General features: G+C 35.2%; 1 protein-coding gene across 1 annotated transcript in view; it reads right to left on the minus strand.

Annotated features, from left to right (window-relative positions):
- LOC127852669 (afadin-like) overlaps positions 1 to 24,367 on the minus strand; it is a 90,136-nt gene that overhangs the window by 19,038 nt on the left and 46,731 nt on the right. Inside the window, exons 11-17 of the mRNA XM_052386619.1 lie at positions 22,841 to 22,917; positions 21,981 to 22,186; positions 20,869 to 21,097; positions 20,184 to 20,488; positions 19,484 to 19,778; positions 18,061 to 18,194; positions 11,319 to 11,483 (exon numbers count right to left, since the gene is read on the minus strand). Coding sequence (XP_052242579.1) covers positions 11,319 to 11,483; positions 18,061 to 18,194; positions 19,484 to 19,778; positions 20,184 to 20,488; positions 20,869 to 21,097; positions 21,981 to 22,186; positions 22,841 to 22,917 — 1,411 coding nt within the window. The remainder of the gene's footprint in view (positions 1 to 11,318; positions 11,484 to 18,060; positions 18,195 to 19,483; positions 19,779 to 20,183; positions 20,489 to 20,868; positions 21,098 to 21,980; positions 22,187 to 22,840; positions 22,918 to 24,367) is intronic.

A 24,367-nucleotide genomic window follows, 5' to 3' on the forward strand; every position in this document is an offset into this window, starting at 1 on the left:
TTTGGGGAAAGGGCCTGGCCTTTTTTGAGGGGAAAAAAATCGCGCGAAACGTCGAATTTTGGGGAAAAAAATTGTGCGAAAAGCTGGATTTTGGGGAAAATAAGCAAAGTCTAAAATAATCAATTTAACATATTTAACTGTTTTTAAAACAAATTCAAGGCAACAGATAATTTAATTATGCAAGATTTTTCTAGTTTCTACAGTGGATCAGGTTAACTTATATATTTAAAGGTAAAAAAAAAAAAAAAAAAATTATTATTTTTTTTTTTTTTTAGGGGAAAATGAAATCTAGGGGAAAATTTACCAGCTGAGGGGAAAAAAAATCCGAGGGGAAAGGGCCGATTTTCGGCGGGTCCCAAAGAAGGAAAAAAAAACCTGCCTACGTTATCATTCCAAAAGTGTCTTGATCACTGCAACTTATATATACATTCCAATACTATATACATACATACATGGTAAATGGTTGTTAAAAAACATATCAGAGCATTTGGAATGAATATACATCATAAGCATGTATTTATTTAAACTCTGAAAATTTTATTTTGTAATGATTCAGTTTATTTTTTTATGGAATTAATTATTTTGGATTATTCTTTTATATAAATGTATAAAATATTAAAAATATATTTCCTATCAAAACAGGGAAGATAAAAAATATGCCTGCAGAAACATGTAAAATATGGTTCATTTCAAAGCTGTAAATCTCTGGTTGTTTGTAAACTTAAAACAGAAATGCATTTTCAAACTGCATTACATAACTGGGGAACTATTTCTAATAAGCCCCCACAAATTTATAAATATCTTGTTTCATATCATTATTGATTAAACTTGTGAAGGAAATGTGCAAGCTGGCTCGCCTTAAGGCTTGATTATTCACAATTCCTGAAGTCATTTAATTAAATATTACATGAACTGACAACTCATGACAAATCCTACATTTGGACAGGTATTATTAAGCTATGAACACTAGATACCCCACTAGATAAGTTCACCTCCAATATATTCATTATAATTTTGTTTCAGTTTTATGTTTGTCTTAATAATATACTAACTTACCACTATGATTATTTCATAAAAAAAATTGGGGGTAGTATCAGACTACAACAAGAGCTGTGTTTGTGAAACACAATGCCCCCTAATGCGCCGCTTTGAAGCCATATATTTGACCTTTGACCTTGAAGGATGACATTGACCTTTCACCACTCAAAATGTGCAGCTCCATGAGATACAGATGCATGCCAAATATCAAGTTGCTATCTTCAATATTGCAAAAGTTATGACCAAGGTTAAAGTTTTGGGACAGAATGACAGACAGGCAAAAAACATTATTCCCCCGATCATTCGATCTGGGGGCATAAAAACTTTTTTTTTTAAACCTTAACAGATTAATATTATTTATAAAGTCTTTTCCAAACTTAACAAAATAATGTTACATGTAGAGCCCCTTACCTTTGAAAGCTAATAGTCCAAGAATAAATCCATTTGTAAGGATGACACACAATTCTGTTGGTTTGAATGCATGATTAAGTGTTCAAGTAAACTATACAATATGAACATTGAGAAATGATGCATCTACTAATTTTAGTACATTTTGGGTATACATTAGTAAATCACTGCACAGTAGGGGTTTTTATAGACCAAATTTGCTGCACATTCTTTAGAACAATAAAATATGTATAATTTTGAGTATTAACAATCATTTACAAGTCTTAAGATTGAAGACAATTATAACGACATGATGAACATTTAATATAACATACTACAAATAAGAGATGATCACTGATTGAGCCATACACTTAGGTAACAACTGAGGACAAAAACATACGCTTTTGTCACCTATTTGTAATACATACTGAACACAAAAATGTATTGAACCCACTACTTTAAACGTAAACAAGATACCATTACAAGAACAGAACACACAAATGTAATCTTTACATAATACCATAACAAGAACTAAATATACCAACAACAACTCATACAAATAACCATTAAAAGAACTTAACAAACAAATGCAAACTTCTATCAACTAATACCATTCCAGGAACTGAACACACAAATGTAACCTTATACTCCCATTAGATATACATGTATCAACAAACAAAATGAATTCAACCAAACACCATTACTGGAACTGAACACACAATTGCAACCACTTACACATTCCATTACAAGAACTGAACTCCCTAATGTAACCTCATTCAAATTACCATAAAAAGAACTGAACACAAACATGTTACCTTATTCACATTACTATTACACAAACTGAACACACAAATGTAACCAACATCATAAAACCATTACAAGAACTGAACACACAAATGTAACCACCGACATAATACCATTACAAGAACTGAACACACAAATGTGACCACCGACATAATACCATTACAAGAACTGAACACACAAATGTGACCACCGACATAATACCATTACAAGAACTGAACACACAAATGTGACCACCGACATAATACCATAACAGGAACTGAACACACAAATGTGACCACCGACATAATACCATTACAAGAACTGAACACACAAATGTAACCACCAACATAATACCATTACAAGAACTGAACACACAAATGTGACCACCGACATAATACCATTACAAGAACTGAACACAAAAATGTGACCACCGACATAATACCATTACAAGAACTGAACACACACAAAAAAAAATGTGACCACCGACATAAAACCATTACAAGAACTAAACACACAAATGTGACAACCGACATAATACCATTACAAGAACTGAACACCAAAATGTAACCACCGACATAATACCATTACAAGAACTGAACACAAAAATGTAACCACCAACATAATACCATTACAAGAACTGAACACAACAAGAAACCGTCGGAGACGGGTGATGCTCCCCAAACTTTTTTTTGGTCACAATATTGCACTATATATTCAGATAAAAGGAAACGTCTTGAGGGCACAAAAGTTCAAGGGGGACAAGAATATTTTTATATAAATTTCAAAGGGCCATAACTCTGTGAAAAATCATCCGACCAGAACCCGCTGATAATATGCACATCTCCTCTTGGTAGTGAAGCTTCCCATAAAGTTTCATTGAATTCCAGTCATTAGTTGCTGAGAAATAGCCCGGACAAGAATTGCACTATATGTACAGTTAATGGAAAATTTCAAAGGGCAATAACTCTGTAAAAAATCATCCGACCAGAACCTGCTGATAATATGCACATCTCCTCTTGGTACTGAAGCTTCCCATAAAGTTGCATTGAATTCCGGTCATTAGTTAATGAGAAATAGCCCGGACAAGAATTGCACTATATGTACAGTTAATGGAAAATTTCAAAGGACCATAACTCTGTGAAAAATCATCCGACCAGAACCCGCTGATAATATGCACATCTCCTCTTGGTAGTGAAGCTTCCCATAAAGTTCCATTGAATTCCGGTCATTAGTTGCTGAGAAATAGCCCGGACAAAAATTGTGCACAGACGGACGGACACACGGAAACACGCACAGACAGATGAAGCGGCGACTATATGCTCCCCCCAATTTTTTTTGAGGGAGCATAAAAATGTAACCACCAACATAATACCATTACAAGCATTGAACATACAAATCTCACCTCCTATATAATCCACTACAAGAACTCTAACAACAAAAATCGAAGCTCCAATATAATAGCATTACAAGAATTGAACACCACAACAACCTCATACACATTCCCAAGAACTCAATGCACAAATGTAATCTTTCTCACCTAAGACCACTACAAGAAATGAACATGGAATTTAACTCCTACATTAAACAATAAGAAGATCTTAGTAGAAGACATAACTATTACCAATCTTTACATAACATAAATACGAACTTAATTAACCAGAAACCCTTCACAACAAGACTTCTAAATGAACTAATTATTCTCTACAGCAAGGCAATATCAAAGCAATTTATTCAAGTCATTATATTTTATTTTATTATATTTAAGGAAATTGATATATTGTAAAAAATATGTTGGTTACCTTGCAATGAACAAATACTCCAAATAGGTATTGTGTTAAATATTTTCAACATCCACAACTGAATCATGAGAAAGCAAATTAAGTTTCACTGACAATCTCTGGATCTTTTCAAATATGTTATATTGATTTTTTAAGGTGAGAGTCACAAATTTTGATTTCCCACAACTAGGATGTGTGAGCGGTTACACTACACTGACTTCTATTGAACACTTGCAAAGAGGGCACACTTGATTGACAGGTGTTTCATAATTATGTAAATATATACAGGAAACAGGGCAGCCATTGAATAACAATCACCGGAAATCAGTTGTGAAGACTGTTCTTCTTCAAACAGGCAGAGGTGTGTCTTATATGGGTCAATGGGGAAGTGGCAAGTGTACCAACGGTGTCATACATTTGAATGGTTAAATTTTTATACTTAATTGCATTAAGTAAATAAAAGTACAGACAAATCAACACAACAAAATATTAAAGTGTTTCTCAATACACTTATAAATAAGTCGTGCTCTTGAAAAAACAGACTTAATGCATGTTCATTAAGTATTGTCCCAGATAGGCATTGCAGTTCGCACAGCCTTATCAAGCACTGCACTTTCTGCTTTTGGTGAAGTTTACTGGAAGTTTCTTTTAAACACAAATATAGTTTATGCAGAAACTTTTGTCCCTGATAAACCTTTTTCAGGATGCATATGCTAATCTGGGACAATACTTTATGCAAAAACAACAATAGGTTGTCTATACTTTGCATTTTTGTTTGAATATGCATGAATGTTCAAAGGTTCTTATTGAATATTTGTTTTTTAAATGTACAGATCTTTTCTCGTATTCTATGCTTCAATTAATTCCTAAGAAATTGAAACGCAAACATATTTTAAAATACAGTAACAATAAAACACAAGACAAACTCGCCACTTTACCAGCAATTGGATAAGCATTTTCACTGGGAACAGAACTCCATAAATCACATAAAAATGTTTTCCTCAATTTATAGCAATATCCCATCTGGCTGTATAATGTGCAAACTTAATCTTAAAACTGGCAATAGTTTACCAGACTTTAAGCCATCTGTTTTGATTGGAATGCTTGATGACATGTGATGATGGGCAAGAACAAAGGTGGCTCCCTCATTAACTGACAGCACTTCAAAGGCACAAAGATGTGGTTGAGGGCCCATCATATCAATATGAGGAAACATGATAACCATGCGAAGGGAGGTAACTGGGAAGGGAGGCAACTGGGAAGAGATGCAACTCTTGCAGTAAATCTCTACAGTTACAGAAATGCCTGGTAATGTAAGGAATTTAGCTTTTGCAATAAGATATGGTAACTTTGGCTTAAGTCAGCTTGGCAGTACACAAATTCTAAATAATACAGCTTTGTAAGGTTGAAACACATAAAATGGTGAAAACAGTTCCTTTAGTATAATAAAGACTGATATAAGTCTGTTGTGAAAATGCTTGTCTTGATCTTTGTAAAAGGGCAATGGTAGACCTGTTATGGCAGAATAGAAGAGGAATTACTGGGGCTCAAAAGATATACCAGAATTGAAATGAGCTCTTGGAAAATGGGGCTTAATGCAAATCTTAGTGTTGTCCCAGATTAGCTTCTGCAAAGGCTAATCAGGGATGACACTCTCCACCTTAACAGGATTTTCACTAAGAAGAGACTTCCTTCACAACAAACAATACCATAAAAGCGGAGTGTTATCCATGATAAGCCTATGCAGATTGCACAGGGTAATCTGGGACAACACTTAACGCACAACTAGAGCTTTGTCACAGACGTGACGTATACCCCCACGTGCCTCATTGACACAAGACTATTTTGCATGCTGTCTTCACAAAACAAGAGAATCCAATTTATGGCGATTTTTAAGAATTATAATGCCATTATCATTTATGGCCATTTCAACCTTTGAACTCTTGAATTCTTTCGCATGACATGCCGTCCAAATTTATGACCATTTTTTTACTTTTGAACTCCGAGTTAGACCTTGGAGTTATCGACATAATTTTTTCGCATGACACATCGTCCAATGATTGTGAACAAATGTACCAGGTATTTTTAAAATCTCTCAATTAATGGCATAGTTTTGGCCCTGGCCATTTTTGACCTTTGAACTCACAGTACGACCTTGACCTTGGAGACGTAATTCTTTCGCTCGACACACCGTCCAATGATGGTGAACAAATTTGCCAAATGATTTTAAAATCTCACAATGAATGACATAGTTATGGCCCGGACAAGCTCATTTATGGCCATTTTTGACCTTTGAACTCAAAGTGTGACCTTGACCTTGGAGATATTGACGTTATTCTTTTGCGCGACACACCGTCCAATGATGGTGAACAAATGTGCCAAATGATTTTAAAATCTCACAATGAACGATATAGTTATTGCCCAGACAAGCTCATTTATGGCCATTTTTAATCTTTGAACTCAAAGTGTGACCTAGACCTTCGAGATATTGACGTAATTGTTTCGCACGACACACCGTCCCATGATGGTGAACAAATTTGCCAAATGATTTTAAAATTTAACGATAAATGACATAGTTGTGGTCCGGACAAGCATTTTGACCTTTGAACTTCAGTTTGACCTTGACCTTGGAGATAAAGACGTACTTCTTTCGCGCGACACACCGTCCCATGATGGTGAACAAATGTACAAAGTCATTTTAAAATTTAACGATAAATGACATAGTTATGGTCCGTACAAACTTTCGGTTTAAAACGCACTAAGTGACCCGGTGACCTCGTTTTTGAACCGACATGACCCATATTTAAACTTGACCTTGACATCTAGATACAACTTCTGACTAAGTTTGGTGAAGATCGGATGAAATTTTCGGGACAGACAGACCGACAAAGTGACTCCTATATAGCCCCCATTACCAGTAATGGGGGTATAATTATTAAGCCCCATTTTTCCTGAGTGAGACTCAAATGAAAGTTTTAGTAAAGAGCTGGCAGCAATTAAATTAATGATACCACACTGCAGAAACAACTGCTTGAACTTGAAGGGGTAATTTACTTCAATAATCTATAACCAAATATTATCAAACCAGTGATCTAGATCAAAAAGACACTCGGTCCTAGAGACAATGGTATCTGACAGTGTATCAAAGCAAGCCCAATGTGCTTCTTGGCCAATTATTTGCTACGGTCCTATGGCCAGTTTTGAAATGAAGATACTATCCTTGTACTATGTGGGGACCATATACAATGCTGGTATTGAAACGGTAACCGGACCAATTAATGATATGTTTATTTGGTAAATAACAATAAAATATGTACATTGATCACCAACAATAAGAATTTAATAGGGACTTGGTCATTAAACTGTTTAAAGATGATATCTGAAATAATGATTTTTATCTTCAACGTGGGGCATGAAGACTTTAATTAATTTAAATCAGCTATCAGATGCATGTAGGAATGCAAAAAAATAACTTTAACTTTACAATCATTTATTTCAATTTACAACAAATCAAAAGCCCTTGAGAGGGAATGGATTCCTTTTGCACCAAGATCTGCTCTGAAGTTATTTATAAGTGGCAAATTTCAACCAATCAAAACTGTGCAAATCTCTTATTCTCCTTTACAAACCATTTGAAAAACTCATTCGATGTGTAAACATTAGCTTAGATCACTGCTTAACACTCTATTCACGTGCGTTGTAACTTTATTGACATTGGAATAAAAAAATACAATTTTATCATTTTACATAACCGCCAAATTCAGCCCTTCAAAATCTCTGCTCGTGGGCCAAAGGAAAACAATTCTATCGAAGGATATTATCTTGGCAATAGAAAGGGTTCTTACAGATGCAAATAAGAATCGTGATAAGTAAATCTCGGGAGAGTTTTGGTCTGTTGATGTATTACAGGTAAGGACAGTTATACAAATGAAAGAAAAAGGTTTCCTGACAATTGAATCTGTTGACATTTACATGTAATATTTGGGCCGTGCTCTGGGAAAAAGGGGTTAAATGCATGTGCGTAAAGTGTCGTCCAAGATTAGCCTGTGCAGTCCATACAGGCTAATCAGGGATGTCACTTTCCGCTTTTGTGTTATTTTTCGTTCACAGAAAGTCTCTTCTTAGCAAAAAAAAAGACAGGCACAGGCTTATCTGGGACGACACTTCACACACATGCATTAAACCCTTTTTTCACAGAGCACGGCCCATTTATATTAGGCTTGAAACAATTGCTGATCAAAAGCTCAAATCAATTATTCAACAATCTACAGACTACCCCATTTCAATTCCATGAAAATTTAATGTGAAGTATAAATACAGTATTCACTGTTCACAAAACGGCAATTATACAACATACCGGACTACAAATTATGTTTCTCCTTTTTACTGCACAACAAACAAAACCTTTCAATAAATAGAATCAGCAGATACACCAAAATCAATCAAATTAATAAGTACATAATCCAGCAAAATAAACACATCAAAATTAAAGTCCATACGAGACAGTGCTTAAGAATCAACAGCAATATGTCTAAACTTTGAATGATTACCGGTACAACAATTTGCCTTACAAACTCTCGAGCTGAATTCAAATTAATTGTCTACAAATCACACAAATTACTGTCATTGTCCGATTTAAATCACTGCAGTTACAATACCCAAAATACTACATCTCACAATCTCCACCTGTGACAAAGGTCAGAATAATAAAAAAATCACCAATAAACTTCAATTAATTCCAAATTTGTATATCCAAAGGCCAAATCGCATAATAAGCAAGTGGGTAATCATAACATGCCACACATATCTGCCAATGTTCACACACTTTGCATAATCTCCTACAGAAATTGCAACAAATATAGGCAATTTAAACTACTAACAGGCACTTTTTAAATAATAAATCAATCAATCTGAAAACTAGATTTCCAAATATAGAGGTTGGCACAATAGTAGAAAAGCGCGCAATACATTTGTAGAACAGAGTTAGATAAATTATTTGCCTCGGATAATCAATGGGTTGTCGATAAACAGTATTTGTTCATAGTTGACTGTTTTACATTTCAGTATTGTATGCATGCTTTATTACCAATGAAAACTGCCAATTACTTTGTCATAATTTATGTCTCAAAATACAAAGTGGGACTTTTTTTTATAATTTATTCAAACTGTCTTTAGAAGACTGTTACACTTTTTAAATATAATTGAAATCACTTTCAGAAAAATTTCGGAGCGAATGCACTTTTCTATTATATTCAGACAAAAACCAGATTAAATTTAAATTACATTAGCAAGTCCTGAATTTTATTTGAGTTTGCCAATAGTTTCAGTCAAACACCAGCCAATTTTGCACAAGACTACAAAACCAAGTCTCTATGGTATAATTATGTGTTTTCTATTTTACAAAAGGTACTGGTTGAACAATATACATGGGCTTATAACCATTATAAAATACTGTAAACGTATAGAAAATCGTCGGTATGAAATTTTGTTGTTTAATAAAAATCAACTAATTCGTTGACACGTGATTTCGTGGATTTCAAATTTTCGGGGAAGACTGACCGTCATAATAATTAAACTTTTATTTAAAAAATCAGAGTAATAACAAAGCATTATCTGCGTTGACAGCAAGACTTGAGGTTAATGTGCACTGAACCATGAAAGTGTTGCCGATTATTGTCGATAAGAGCGATAAAGCGGCGCACTTGTGGGTCCCCGCTCGCTTATTGCCATCAATGTTGTTTTGACAATATTTGCATTTCTCAGCGCAATTGGTCCCCTCCTAGTAACAATTGAGTAATTAAGTCCCCAAAATACATGAGTGAAAACCGTTATGTCTCTTTTAACTTTAATTGGCACTAATTGACATATGTGATAAATCTGTAAACTGTTAATTTGACGACCTCTCGTAAATGAGAACAATAGTTGATGAACAGTTTAAATACTATGCTTGATTTATAAAAATAACAATAACATTTTCAATTCGGAAATATTTTAATTAGTCAAGATATAGTGTAATGTGACCTACTGAAGTGAAGTAACTACTACAAAAAACAAGTATCTCGGATAACTGACAACAAAAGAAAATGTCGAAAATGACCTTCGGAAATGACCGATTTTTGATTAAAAATGTATAAATAATCGTTGGTACTTGAATTCGTGGTTCAGCAGTCCAACGAAATCCACGAAAATTCGTACCACACGAAATTTAATGGTTTTACAGTACTGCAGAGAATTTGTTGCAACTTCAAGACTTGTATTCAATTGTAAATCACACTAATTTTAAATAACAATTTCTTTTATTGCGAGGACAATTTACTTTAAGGTCTGTTGAACAAACATTGCTTTGTCCTATACTGACAAAATTTAAAGTGGTGACACTGTATGCATTTGTATCTGCATATACTGTAGAACATTATCATGCTTAATACAAATTAAAATAGTTTTTTTTTAGCAAATTTAATGTCAATTATTTTAACTTATAAAAACATTCAGGTTTATAAATTGCTTTTTCTGTTACCCCTAATTGTTTCGATAATTTGTATTACAGTTCAGTATGTGAAAAAATACACATAAAACTTCAGTCTACTATCAATTATATTTATCAGTGGTATTGATTGAAAACTTGTCTGTATTTTCATTAGCAATGGTCTACTTGATGGCAAGACACCGGACCAAGATACAATCTCATGAAAAGAGGTACAGAATTCAATGTTTTACAAAATGAGAGTGTGTTTGACATTTTGTATTGTGAGAACCAGGCTTCATTCACGATTTCTTTTAGTTTTTAATCATATTCATTTTTTGTCTTAGAATTTATTGGACATAAATAACATTATTATATTAACTTGTTTGAAATAGTCTTCTAAATTGGCATCACCTTGCTTCTGCACAGTCAGGCTCGGAGCGACCTGGTCCGCTAATGAGATCAAGTAACCTTAAGTGATTTTATAACGGACAATGTAGCTCCTATCCAGACTGCGCAACTACGCCGCCTTGCATATGGCATGATTCGACCAATATCACATTACAATTACCGAATATATTCTCAGACTCGTTCTGTGAAAACTGGGCTAAATGCATGTGCGTAATGTGTCGTCCCAGATTAACACGTGCAGTTTGCACAGGCTGTTCAGGGACAACACATTCCGCTTGTAAGGACTTTTATGTTTAAAGGAAGTCTCTTCTAAACAAAAATCAAGTCGAATCGTAGAGTGTCTACCAAAATTAGCCGGTGCAGACCGCATAGGCTAATCTGGGACAACACTTTACCAACATGCTTTAAGCCCAGTTTTCTGAAAATGAGGCTCATTTGTAAACTACATTCTCACTCACCTTAGCAGCCACAATGCTAAGGCCCATGCTGCCGTTGACTTTGTTGAAGGTCACATTGACGACCTCAGGCTCCTTGGGTGACTGCAGTGACCCCTGGATTGACCCCTGGAGCCTCATGTCCCCACCCTGGGGCTCAGGTATCCGGCCCTTCTCCCACAGTGACTCCTGCAATGTACACAAGTGAATGATACGTCAAACAAGCGTGTAGAACATGGTGGTGGGTCAATAGCCAACAACGCTGCATCGTCCTTTTCGAGATAGTTATAATGTTAAACACAACAGCCTTTTACATATAAAGTGCATTAACGAAGACCATGTATTTTCATACATTCCCGCAAAACATTTTCATATTAATAATCATCAGTTTTTCACTGTTCTAAGTAATTCAGCAGCAGAATTGAACAGTTGCTGTGAGAGGAATATTGGAAGCAACTTAGGCCGAATACCATGACTACATTGGATGCTTCAAGGACTTCCATTTAATGAGAAGGTCAATGGATGTCTAGCAAACCAGTAATTGATATTGTATGCAATTACCTTATGAAAGTTTTCTTAAGAAACACTTAAAAGCTCATATATTGATTTTCTCAGCCAATACATATACCACTAGAGATCTGATGAAAAAATAATTGAGACTGGCTTTGCAAAATGGGGGTTTGCACAGGCTAATCTGGACACCACTAAATGCACATGCATTAAACCCCCCTTTTCACAGAGCAAGGCTTATTCAGAAATAAAACACTATAACCAACGAGACAAGAGCACCGCATAACAGGTGCCAATGCTTGGCTGCAGGTCTAGTTTTGAGGTTTGTTGTTGTTGTTTTTTAGGTCACAGTGTCCTTGACCTTTGACCTAGTGACCCAAAAATGGATGTGGCATGTAGAACTCATTAAGGTGCATCTACATATGAAGTTTCAAAGTTGTAGGTGGAAGCACTTTGATTTTAAAGCAAAATGTCAAGGTTTTAGCACGACGCCGGCGGACAAGCTGGCTATGACAATACCTCGGGTTTTCTCCGAAAACAGCCAACAACCGAGCTAATAAAATTCACCATGCTGTCAGAAAGACCAAAATTAGTCTGCTGTATGTATATATATTTGGAGACAATGACATTTCCATGGTAACCAAACATCAATAAGTTGTCTACTTGTAGAAATCAAGATTGCTTTAATATTACATGTTCAAACCTGAGTACACACAAATTACAAATTGCTCAAATATTACAATTCATGGCTGCATTTAATTATGTCTGAGGATAATTACCTGGCTTACAATTCTATTAAAAGTGATAGCTAGGCTTAATAAAATCTTTTGTTACCAAGCAACAAATGTATATTCGGCAAGCAGTTATGTTTCATATTAATGACATGTCAGATGCAGCCATATATATTTTTGTCATAGAAATTACTTGACCAAAAAGTGCTAAAAAATTGACAAAGGTTACCAATGCAAATCTCAAAAGTCTGCAATAATGGCTTTTTATGTCCAGATGTATCCCATTTTATTGTTATTCATCTTGATTTTGCAAATGGAAAAAATGTATTTTTTCATCCTAATCAATTCCCAATGATGGTTTTCCTTCTACATTATTGGTAATAGGAGAGAATCAGTGTAGAAATAAATACTGTTACAGTTGTCAAAACAATTCTACTGCATTGTTTTTATTCAGGATTTTCTTTTTTCTATCAGCTTTATCAATAAGAACCATTTGAGTAAATCTGAGTACATTGATGAATAAATTCCACTTTAAAGAGTAAATCCTTACCCTTCAAAAGTTACAAAAATCAACTTGTTAATATATGTCAATATACATTATACTATAATGTCTTGATGTTTATAATATATATGACACCTGAAAAATGTAAGTAATATGTCTATGGTGATTTTTTGCTTTAAAACACTGGCACAATTTTACAGATTCCAACATAAACATAAAGATATTCTACAAACAATGTATAATGCATAATCAAATACATTTTATGGAATGGAAAATTAGATCATGTTATGCAAAAAAACTTTTTCTTGCTCCTATCAATCTTACCAGGTCAAAATAAATAAAAACATTAACAAATCAACTTCTTTGCAATCACTTAAAATATCCTACTTGCAATTTTTGCCGCCTAAGCACTTTTGCCACATGTTCATTAACGACACGTAGTATTTGAGGTTCCTCCGAGACTCTAAACACGGTTTGACCAGCCGCACGAAATCTGTCGCGTAATCTTCGAGCAGCACACATATCTCAACCAACCCATCACGTTTGAACAGTTGAACAGTGAGTTAAATGTCTATGTCATGATTGTAATTCTTAACTGTATTTTTCAAGGAAATCTCTTTCACAAGATATTATCAACAATACAGAGTTATATTAAGCAACATTCAATGTTCTGGTACCTCTTGAAGTACCATTTGAGTCCCTTGGAATGTGAAGTTCAGTATTATCTGAATAAAATGTTTGATGTCATCTGTTTGTTTTAACTCACATACATTTTTCGCAGAGAAATCCACACAAAAGGATTTTGTTTTCCTTTCAATTACATGCTAAGAAAATAATTTGTTATAATCCTCAAGCATTGTATACCTTTTTAGATCTTATTGCGATTTTTTTCTCACTGTTTCTTAATAAATATTATCTTTGCTCCATAATCTGACTTTATTAGGTCTCTGGAGAATATTGATGAAGTTATTGCACATTTGTTTCATAAACACACTTCAGAGTCTGGTAAGACTAAAGTTCTTAGATATATCATCAATATTCCACTATATTTATGTTTTCAAAGACCGCTGTAGTGTTAGTACCAACTGGTCGCACATGCAACGGTCAATATATTGTTCCCAACACATGTTGCAATGTCAAACAAACGTTTTATTCCATTAGTAAAATGTTTATTGTCAGCAGCTTATGTCTGGAAATTGAAGATTGAAGTTATCCAGATTTATATAACAATTTACAACATTAAGCAAAGAAAACTTGTTATTAAAAAGTTAAAATCCTTTATTTCTATTTTAATATAGGATCAAAAAGTGTTTATCACGTAATATAACTGTTGCGAAACTGTCTCAATTTAAATCCACCCTTTAATACATAACAGTTCTGCGTATTCCTGTACATTGAACAGTATTCCATCATTTTAAAACATCAAAGTCATATAAGGTTATGTAAAAAATCCAAACAGACACTGATCAAACTATTTTAATTGTTTGTATATGAGAACGCTCTGGGAATGCACGGCTTAATGCATGGGCGTAAAGTGTCATCCAAGATAAGACTGTGCAGTCCACGCAGGCTAATCACGGAAGACACTTTCCGAGTATACTGGACTTTAATTTACAAGAGACTTCCCAAAGAACAAAAATTCTGTAAAAGCAGACAGTGTCCCTGATAATCTAAGACAATACTTTACGCACATGCATTAAGCCCCCTTTTTCCCTCAGCGCTGCCCATATCTTATTGAAGAAGAATATTGACCAATAAACTGAACAGACCTCAGATCCATGTAAATCTTTACATTACTTATCCTTTCTTGCATTATTTTGCCTGATAAGATACATTCTGAGCCTCGTATATCAGGCTTCTGTTGACATTTTCTTTTGAGTTTAATTATCCATGATCATTGAACACACAATTGTTTAAGTTGGTATAGGACATCAATCTTGGAATAAACTGGTTTTTTTGCAACAAAGCTTTTTATGCAGTTTTACTTGTTTTATTTACTTACATTGACAGGTTATTATGTAGACAACTGCATACACAAATGCAACATTTAAATTTATTTTACTCCCAAACTGTTAACTTGTATGCACTTATTCAGGGACGACACTTTCCTCTTTTATGGAATTTTTTTTTAAGGAATATCCAGTGAATATGTTAAGTGTCTTGCCTGACTAGGTTGTGCAAACTGCACAGACTGAACTGGGATGACACTTTACGCACATGCATTTAGCCCCCGTTTTACCATAGTGCCGCTTATATGATCATCACTAGAATACACAGAGTAAGGCATTATAGGTGCCTGTTGAGGCTAGTGCCCATATATTAGGAGATTTCTCAAACTCAATCATAATCTAAACAAAACAAGGGCTGTTTGTAAAACATGCATGCCCCCCATATTGGCTGTCAGTTGTAGTGGCAGCCATTGTGTGAATACATTTTTTGTCACTGTGACCTTGACCTTTGACCTAGTGACCTGAAAATCAATAGGGGTCATCTGCCAGTCATGATCAATGTACCTATGAAGTTTCATGATCCTAGGCCTAAAAGTTCTTGAGTTATCATCAGGAAACCATTTTACTGTTTTGATTCACTGTGACCTTGACCTTTGACCTAGTGACCTGAAAATTGATAGGGGTCTTGTGCCAGTCATGATTAATGTACCTATGAAGTTTCATGATCCTAGGCCTAAGCGTTCTCGAGTTATCATCAGGAAACCATCTGGTGGACGGACCGACCAACCGACGGACGGACCGACGTGTGCAAAACAATATACCCCCTCGTCTTCGAAGGGGGTCATAAATATGTACTAATGAGAATATTACAATATTATAGCTTTGATTTCTCTTGGCTGAAGTTTTTTAAATAAAGACAAAATCTGAGCTCAAGAATATGTGCAGAAACAGGGTCAGCATAAAAAATTTGAGACTACAATTTACACAAATGCATTAAGCCCAATTTTCCCAGAAAGTTCATATATTTGAATGAGTATATTTTACAAACATGTACATATCCTTTATACCACTTTGATGTTCCTTTGTCCTTTGATTAAACAGAACCATTAAAATCTAGTGAATTTTTAAAAAGCTTTATTTCAATAAAATAGTTTTCCAGCTATTCCCTGTTCAATGACAATTCACATAAATAATTGTGTATCAGTCAAAGCCATCACACAAATAATTGCCATAAACAGTAAATCTACACGTATAACACACAAACACTTATCCTGTAATCTTTATTTACAAAACTGGTTTCTTTCAAAGTCTTCCCTACCCACTTCACAATATAAAATTTACCCCCACTTAGTTTAAAACAGTAGCAGTTACACCCTGATAAAGGTAATCAGTAATTTACTTACATATAAGTTCTATTGTCTGTTTCATAGACATAAGCCGCACACAAATTGCTAAATATGAGCTTACAATAGCAACTCTAGTACATGAAATCTGAGTATCCATATAGCTCATAGCTACCAGTCAAACTTGTTTTGAATGCATCTTTTAATTATTATAAGGGTATGATGCAGTTCACTTATTATATGATGGAAAATTCACAAATTTTGAAATTTGATAACATATTAACTGATATTAACAGTGTTCACAATGCATTGACCCTTAATACGAATTAAGTTTCACCCCGTGTTTCCCAGCTTGAGCTCTTTAAATTAACCCTTTAAGCGCTGGAACCATATTTTGAAGGCCTTTGCAAACAGTTTGGTTCCAGATGAGACGCCACAGAACGTGGCGTCTCATCAGGATCCAAACTGTTTGCTATTCTGATAGTATTCTTTGAAAAAAAATCGAAGAAATGGCTAATTATAGAAATTCAGCGGATGACATTTAGCAGATGACAAATTTCCCAGCATGCAAAGGGTTAAATACCTTTCTTACTAAATTCAAGTTTTAAAGGCTTCATTTTCAACCCTTAGATACCAATGCAGCAGACAGAATAACACCTGAACAGAACTGTGAGTTACTTGCAGGCTGTTCTGGTTTTATGCTGATTGCAAAAGCCATTTTCACTTTCTGTCTTATGGAGGAAAAGGTTAACAAATGCTGATTCAATCATCATCTGCAGTCTTTTGAACTAACAAAATACACCATAAGATTTAACAGAATTTAATATTAGGTATGCAATCATATTTTCAATATACATTGAAATACGCCACATTATTATTATTATTTTGCTAAAGAATTAGGTTCAAAGCTTGCTATAGAGGGATTTGCAATAAAGTTTTGATAGAATCAATAATAATCACAGCTTTGTTTAACGTGTTGTTAACAGATGCTATCAATGCAGAGAGAAATCTTCCCAGCTGACAAATATTTGAAGAAGAATATTGTATTGACATATCTGAAGCATATTTAAACCTATGGAATACTGTTTTTTAAGGCAGACACTTGACATTTTAAAAGTCACAATGAAGAAAATGTTGATGTCTGACAGGAACATCTCAGCCAGAGTGTTTATCTTTATGATGTTTTTATGGAGAATTGGTTCATTTATTAGACTTGCCAAAGCCAATCTGAGCTAAGAAATCGCGTAGCACTCAATGCATAAATTTCAAATGTTCGACCATTGGAATCTCTGTCCGTAAATAAAGTTTAGCAAAATGAAATATATTTCAAACAAAGATCTACATTTTTGTATTATTGGATGCCGACAATTATATTAGTTAATCTTGCAACAGAGACAGTTATATAAGCCTCCTTAATACTACATTCATTTTTGCCACATTAAATAATGATTAACCCTTAAATATTGTAAGTGCACAATGGTGTCCTCATACTGACAATATAATTTATGAAATCTACAAAGAACACAAATTAGTCTGTTTTTTGCAAAGATATCTATCAAAACGCACAGGAAACACAAACAACAACAACAGGAGCTAACCTCTACTGGCGAAATCATTATCAAAACAGTAAACATATATAAGCCACTAAAGTCCAACTTTGCATTTTTTTGCCAGGAGGGGCAAATGTCATTTAATCAATAAATAAGCGAAATATATGCAATTGCAACTAACCTCTATAATCTGGGAGGGTTCATCTCCGGACATGTACACGGTCCAAAAGCCGCTAGCGAGGGGTTGGTTTGACATCCTACAAAGGCCCTGCCGTGTCAGGGGCTCTATGAACTCCCCCAAGCCATTGGGTACACCTAGAAAACAAACAAGTCATGTTAATAGCAAATCATCATGTACAAATTCCTTGAAAAAAACTAAACCAGTAATGTTAATAACAAATCACATGTTTAAATTCCTTGAAAAAACAAAACCAGTTGTTAATAGCAAATCATGATGAACAAATTCCTAGAAAAGAGATGTGTTTGTCAGAAACACAATGCCCCCTATTGCCCCACTTTGAAGCCATAAATTTGACCTTTGACCTTGAAGAATGACCTTGACCTTTCACCACTCAAAACGTGCAGCTCCATGAGATACACAAGCATGCCAAATATCATGTTGCTATGTTCAATATTAAAAATGTTATGACCAAACTTTAACGAAGGTTAAAGTTTTAGGAAAGAAAAAAACAATGATATTTGACCTTTGACCTTGAAGGATGACCTTGACCTTTATTTTTCACCACTCCAAATGTGCAGCTCCATGATACACATGCATGCCAAATATGAAGTTGCTATCTTCAATATTGCAAAAGTTATAAAAGTTTAACCAAGGTTGTTTTGTGACACACACATACAATGACTGACACAATGACAGACAGACAGACAGACAGACAAGACAGACAGACGGACAGGCCAAAAACAATATACCCCCGATCTTTCGATCCGGGGGCATAAAAAAAGTAGATAGATTATGTTAACTTGAAATCGTGGTGTACAAATAATATCAATGAAGAGTCATAATTTTATATTTTATACATTCACAAGATGTACACTATTTCTGCATTTCTTTTCCCTAATAAAAATTTAAAAACATTCCCATTATGTTTACTGAACTTGAAAAACTAATTCCATGATTACAGCATGCAACAAAACACACCAAAGTTTATGCTAAAAATAATTTTATACATTGAAGGTAAGTCTTATGTTATGTTGCATATCTTAATTGCATATTTAAACAAAGAAAATGGGAACTCATTTTCAATACATCAACAAAGTTTTCAGTCTTAAGATATTTCTCCATTCCCATCCACTTTTTTTAATGGGATGCAACTGCCAATTCTTAAGCAACTAATCAAGTTTAGAGTTATCTTCCTTTCAAATCAAACATTAAAATGCATTGCTCATAATCAAAAGTTTTGTAATTAAATACCTTGCTTTGTGAAAATGGGCTTTAATGCATGACTTAAAGTGTTGCCCTGGAATAGACTGTGCAGACCTAGACTGGATTTTCTCTAAAAAGAAACTTCCTTTAAAACAAAAAAATAAATAAAAGCTGAGTGTTGTCCCAAAGGTAAACCATTAAACAGTCAAGAGTTACACACCTTTGATGGAATCGCAAGAGTAGCCATCCTCCGGCAGCAAGAAAGGCAGCTGCAAGTCTTGGTCCTCCTCAAGCTGCACTGTCCGTCCGTCTGACCGTATCAGATCATCGGCCATATTCTCAGCGACAGACACCACACGGTCGATAAGGTTGTGTGGGATGGGAGGTTCGTTGGGCTCGTTGATGTAGCGTTCCAGAAGTTCTCGCAGCTGCAGGGAGTTCAGCTTGAAGCAGGTCGAGCTGATGTTGGCGATGTCATCTGGGCTGCTTTTGGGCGCTTGAAGGAGGTGGGCAGCCTGGCATATGAGGTGAATATTAAGCATAGTGAACACATTATATGGGCCTCTTTCTGGGAGAACTGGGCTAAATGCAAGTGGGGAAAGTGTAGCAAAATTCTGCTTTCATGAAATTATTCTTTTACAGGAAGTCTCTTTTAAAAAAAAATCTAGTCTTGGTGGAAAGTGTCGTCCGTGATAAGCTTTTGCGGACTGCACAGGCTAATCTGAGCCAACACTTTGCAAACATGTATTAAGCCCAGTTTTCCAAGAACGATGCTCATATTTACCTAGTGAGAAGCCATAGTTAGTAAAAACTCTGATATGTTAAGACTTACAGCAATAACAACAATAAATACAGAGTCATTATTTTTAAAGTTGCAAAAGACAATACAATAAACTGCTTAATTTCTCATCACAACAAACCTGTATAATCCTGCACAAGTGGCAGTCAGCCGCCAGTTCGAGACCCTGTTTCTGCGCCCAAGCTTCGACACGCCCTAGCCTGCGCTTGAGCCGCACACCCCATGCACGTGTGCACAGATTTAGCCGCTTCTCTGTGACGAGGATGTTGAAGACCCACATGTTGATGAAGTGGAAAAGTTGAGAAAACAGTTGGATGGTGAGCGCGGCGTTGACACGGCAACGGCGCAGCAGATTCATGGCCGACGACAGTGTGTCCAGGATGTCGATCATTGTCGGCTTGTTGCGATTGAAACGCGCCCGGTCATCTGACAAGAGAATACATTGTGGTGTGGGAAAAAATCGGTAAATATTAGACAGACTAGTAATTATCTGCATTAGTTGAACGTGTTAAAGTATTAAGCATCCTTTTCCAAAATAAATATTATATTAAGCACAATTATATTACTTCTGCTGGCAATATGAGAAACTTTGTTTCCATGAATATTAGTTTGATTTTTTACTTTTTTTCAAATTTATTTCGCACAAAAGAATTTTATTTGAGCTTTTATGAACAAAGATGAGCAATGCTATTGTTCAATGACACTCTGAAAATATGACAGTCTTAAACATCAAGTAAAAACATTAACTACTCCACCCTTTGAAAAGCCCAAATCATACAAGTAACAACAAGACTCCACACACATACCAACAACTCCATCATCATCGTTCTCGTCAAGGAACGCAGACAGGGTTCTCTGCAGGTCGTACTCCAGACAGACCACGAGGTGGTGGAAGGCCATCTGTACGGCCTCGGCCAGCATCTCCTGACTATCCATGCTGAACGGGTGGATGTCTCGGTCCTGCTTGAAGAAGTGAAGCACCTCGGAAGCATTTGCCATCCAGAATGCTAGTGCTGCTGGGTTGTCACGGTTGTCCTACAATAAGTAATATTCACCAATTTTATTTGGGAAACTTATTTTATTCATACCAGTTTGTGCAAAATAAATATCAAAGCAAATCGATTCCTTTCTTGTGTTGTACAGTTTAACCTTGAAGCAAAGCGATTTGTTAAATTTAGAACAATATTTAGTTCTGTAACAATAAAGTTGATCCATCCTAAAGTCGAACTTCGAGTGCTTCAAGACTTTGCTTATGCTTACTCTGTCTGCTGACTGAAATAGTTTGTTTAGTTTGCTGTATCAAAAAAAATAAGTTTAAAAAAAAAGAGTAATTTTCTAAAGGAAAATTAATTTGTTATGCTTGTTCATTAACTTAAAAAAAAATCTAAAGCAAACTTGACATGTCTCTATTGTTTATGGAAGAAAAGGTAAATAAACAGTAATGAAATAGAAAACTTTGTGACACTAACCAACCTTTAGAGCAAAATATATAATTGTTTTGTATTATAAATCAGCCTAGGCAAAGACACTTCTATGAAACATTTCATAAACCAGTTGAACTAAAGCTTGTGCAGTCAAGCAACAACAAACACTCACCAACAAACCAAAAGAAATGACATGATAAGTAAAACTAGAATTCAAGAGATCAACAAAACTGTACATTTGGAAAACTTGTTCATGGAAGTCATCTAAATGGGCTACATTTGTATAGCTGTCTATTGCATGCGTGTAAAGTGTCATCCTAGATTAGCCTGTGAAATCCACACAGGCTAATCAGGGACAAAACTTTCCCCCTAGACTGGATTCCCTTTTAAAAGAAACTTTCTTTAAACAAAAAATACTTTTAAAGTGTAAAGTGTTGTCCCTGATTAGCCTGAATACACACGTGCATTTCAAAACTTCATAAGCCTGTATTCACCTGTATGGCCTGATGTATCATCTGTGCAATCTTGTTGGCCACTGTGGTCAGTTTGTGTGCCCGGTCAGATGGGCTCAAATCGGGCCGGTAGACGCTGGACAGTCGGAACCGTATGGCCAGGTACAGTGTGTAGGTAGGGGACAGCTTGAACTGCGTCTGGGAGGGATTGGTCTCCAGAATCACGGCACTTAGAAAATCGTTCTCTCCTGGAAAGTATGATTTTGTTAATACAGACAACTGTTGGATGTTGAATAAATGTATTATATATTTTATTTATTTCTTATTTTTTTAACATTGAATATAGATAATATACTGTCTATTCATATTAATAGGAATTGTTATAAGGGAACTTTAGAATACTGAGTTTTTAGTCTTTATTTTAAAAATTTCATATATTTAATATATTGTGTCTAATAATGTGGCATTGTTATAAGTCAATATTTTAGTGAAGTTAATATCTGAGACTGAGCAGTTTCCTGGAATACGAGTCACAATCATAACAGACTCTGTGTCTCAACAGGCACCAATTATGCTTCAGTCAGTGTATTCTAGTGATAAATCATATTGTTAGTTTAATCATGGAATAAGCAAACAAATTTGAAGAGAAGTCCAAGAAAATGTTAAAATACATTTATATAAACAAGGCACATTATTTGAAAACAGGGCTTAATGGATGTGCCTGTGAAGTGTGCATGATTACACTTTGCGCTTCAGTCTCTTTTAAATGAAAATCTAGTCTAGGCTGAGTGTCGTCTCTCACTAGCATGTGATTGCACATGCATTAAGTTGGTTTTCAAATAAATACTTGTATTCATTTGTACCGTGTGCATGCTTTATTTTCCGTTTTCCACTCTACTCACTTTCATCTCTGAACTCCAGGCTGGCTGGTAATGCATCTTCAAACTTGTTCCCATCTCGAGGAAGTTCTCTGGGAGATCTGAATATAGAGAAACACAAAAGTATGGTAAATTCTGCATGAATGCTTTCTGGAATTGGAATGTCTCGCCTTACAGGACACTCTTGATGAGCCAGTGTTATCCCATATGTCATATATCCACACTTGCCAACACATGTTTGACCCCTGCACCGCTTTTTTTGTATTCTACTGCTATAGCAAAATAATTCAATTCCCTAAAAAAGCTTTAAATGGTTAACAGTTTTCAACCAAAATGCAATTACATCAAAATGTCATTCCCCTGTAAGTAACACATCCCCAAATGTGTTTTTCCCACACTATTTTAACCTGTTTGAAAAGGCTACTAGCCCTATGAAATACATGGCCCTGACAAGCAAAAGAAACAAAGATCTAATAATAATTCTGCTATTTAATAAAGACGTATCTTAGTACTGGAAATGAAGCCTTTAAAATTTAAATATATACAAAAACAACAAATGTTTTTGTCAGAAACACAATGATCCCTATTGCGCCACTTTGAATTTTTTTTCATTGACCTTTGACCTTGAAGGATGACCTTGACCTTGAACTTCCACCACTCAAAATGTGCAGCTTCATGAGAACGCCGCTTTGAAAAAAAATAATTTTTTTTTGGTTTGACCTTTGACCTTATAGGATGACCTTGACCTTGAACTCCCACCACTCAAAATGTGCAGCTTTGTGAGAATGCCTCTTTGAAAAAAAAAAAAAATTGACCTTTGACCTTGAAGGATGACCTTGACCTTGAACTTCCACCACTCAAAATGTGGAGCTTCATGAGATACACATGCATGCCAAATATCAAGTTGCTATCTTCAATAATGAAAAAGTTATGGTCAATGTTAAAGTTTTCGGACGGACAGACGCAATATATTTGACATTTGACCTTGAAGGATGACCTTGACCTTCACCTTTCACCACTCAAAATGTGCAGCTCTGTGAGATGCACATGCAGGCCAAATATAAAGTTGCTATCTTTAATATTGAAAAAGTAATGGCCAATGTTAACGTTTTCGGATGGACAGACTCCATTTATTTGACATTTGACCTTGAAGGATGACCTTGACCTTTCACCACTCAAAATGTTCAGCTCCATGAGATACACATGCATGCCAAATATCAAGTTGCTATCTTCAATAGTGAAAAGTTATGGCCAACGTTAAAGTTTTTTTTCGGACGGACGGACAGACTGACATACACACATACTGACATACTGACTGAGGGACAGTTCAACTGCTATATGCCACCCTACCGGGGGCATAAAAAGGTTCAACATTTAATTTTCAAAGGACTACAAATGCGTATTTGAGGGGTAAAGGGTTAAAAGATGAGGATTGTGCGTAAAGTGTCTTTTCGCTTTTATGGAATTTTTTGTTTGAAGTAAGTCTCTTCTTAGCAAAAATCCAGTTAAGGCCGAAAGTGTCATTCCTGATAAGCCTGTGCAGTCCGCACG

This window comes from Dreissena polymorpha, chromosome 12, assembly GCF_020536995.1.
Source record: "Dreissena polymorpha isolate Duluth1 chromosome 12, UMN_Dpol_1.0, whole genome shotgun sequence".
Lineage (NCBI taxonomy): Eukaryota > Metazoa > Mollusca > Bivalvia > Myida > Dreissenidae > Dreissena > Dreissena polymorpha.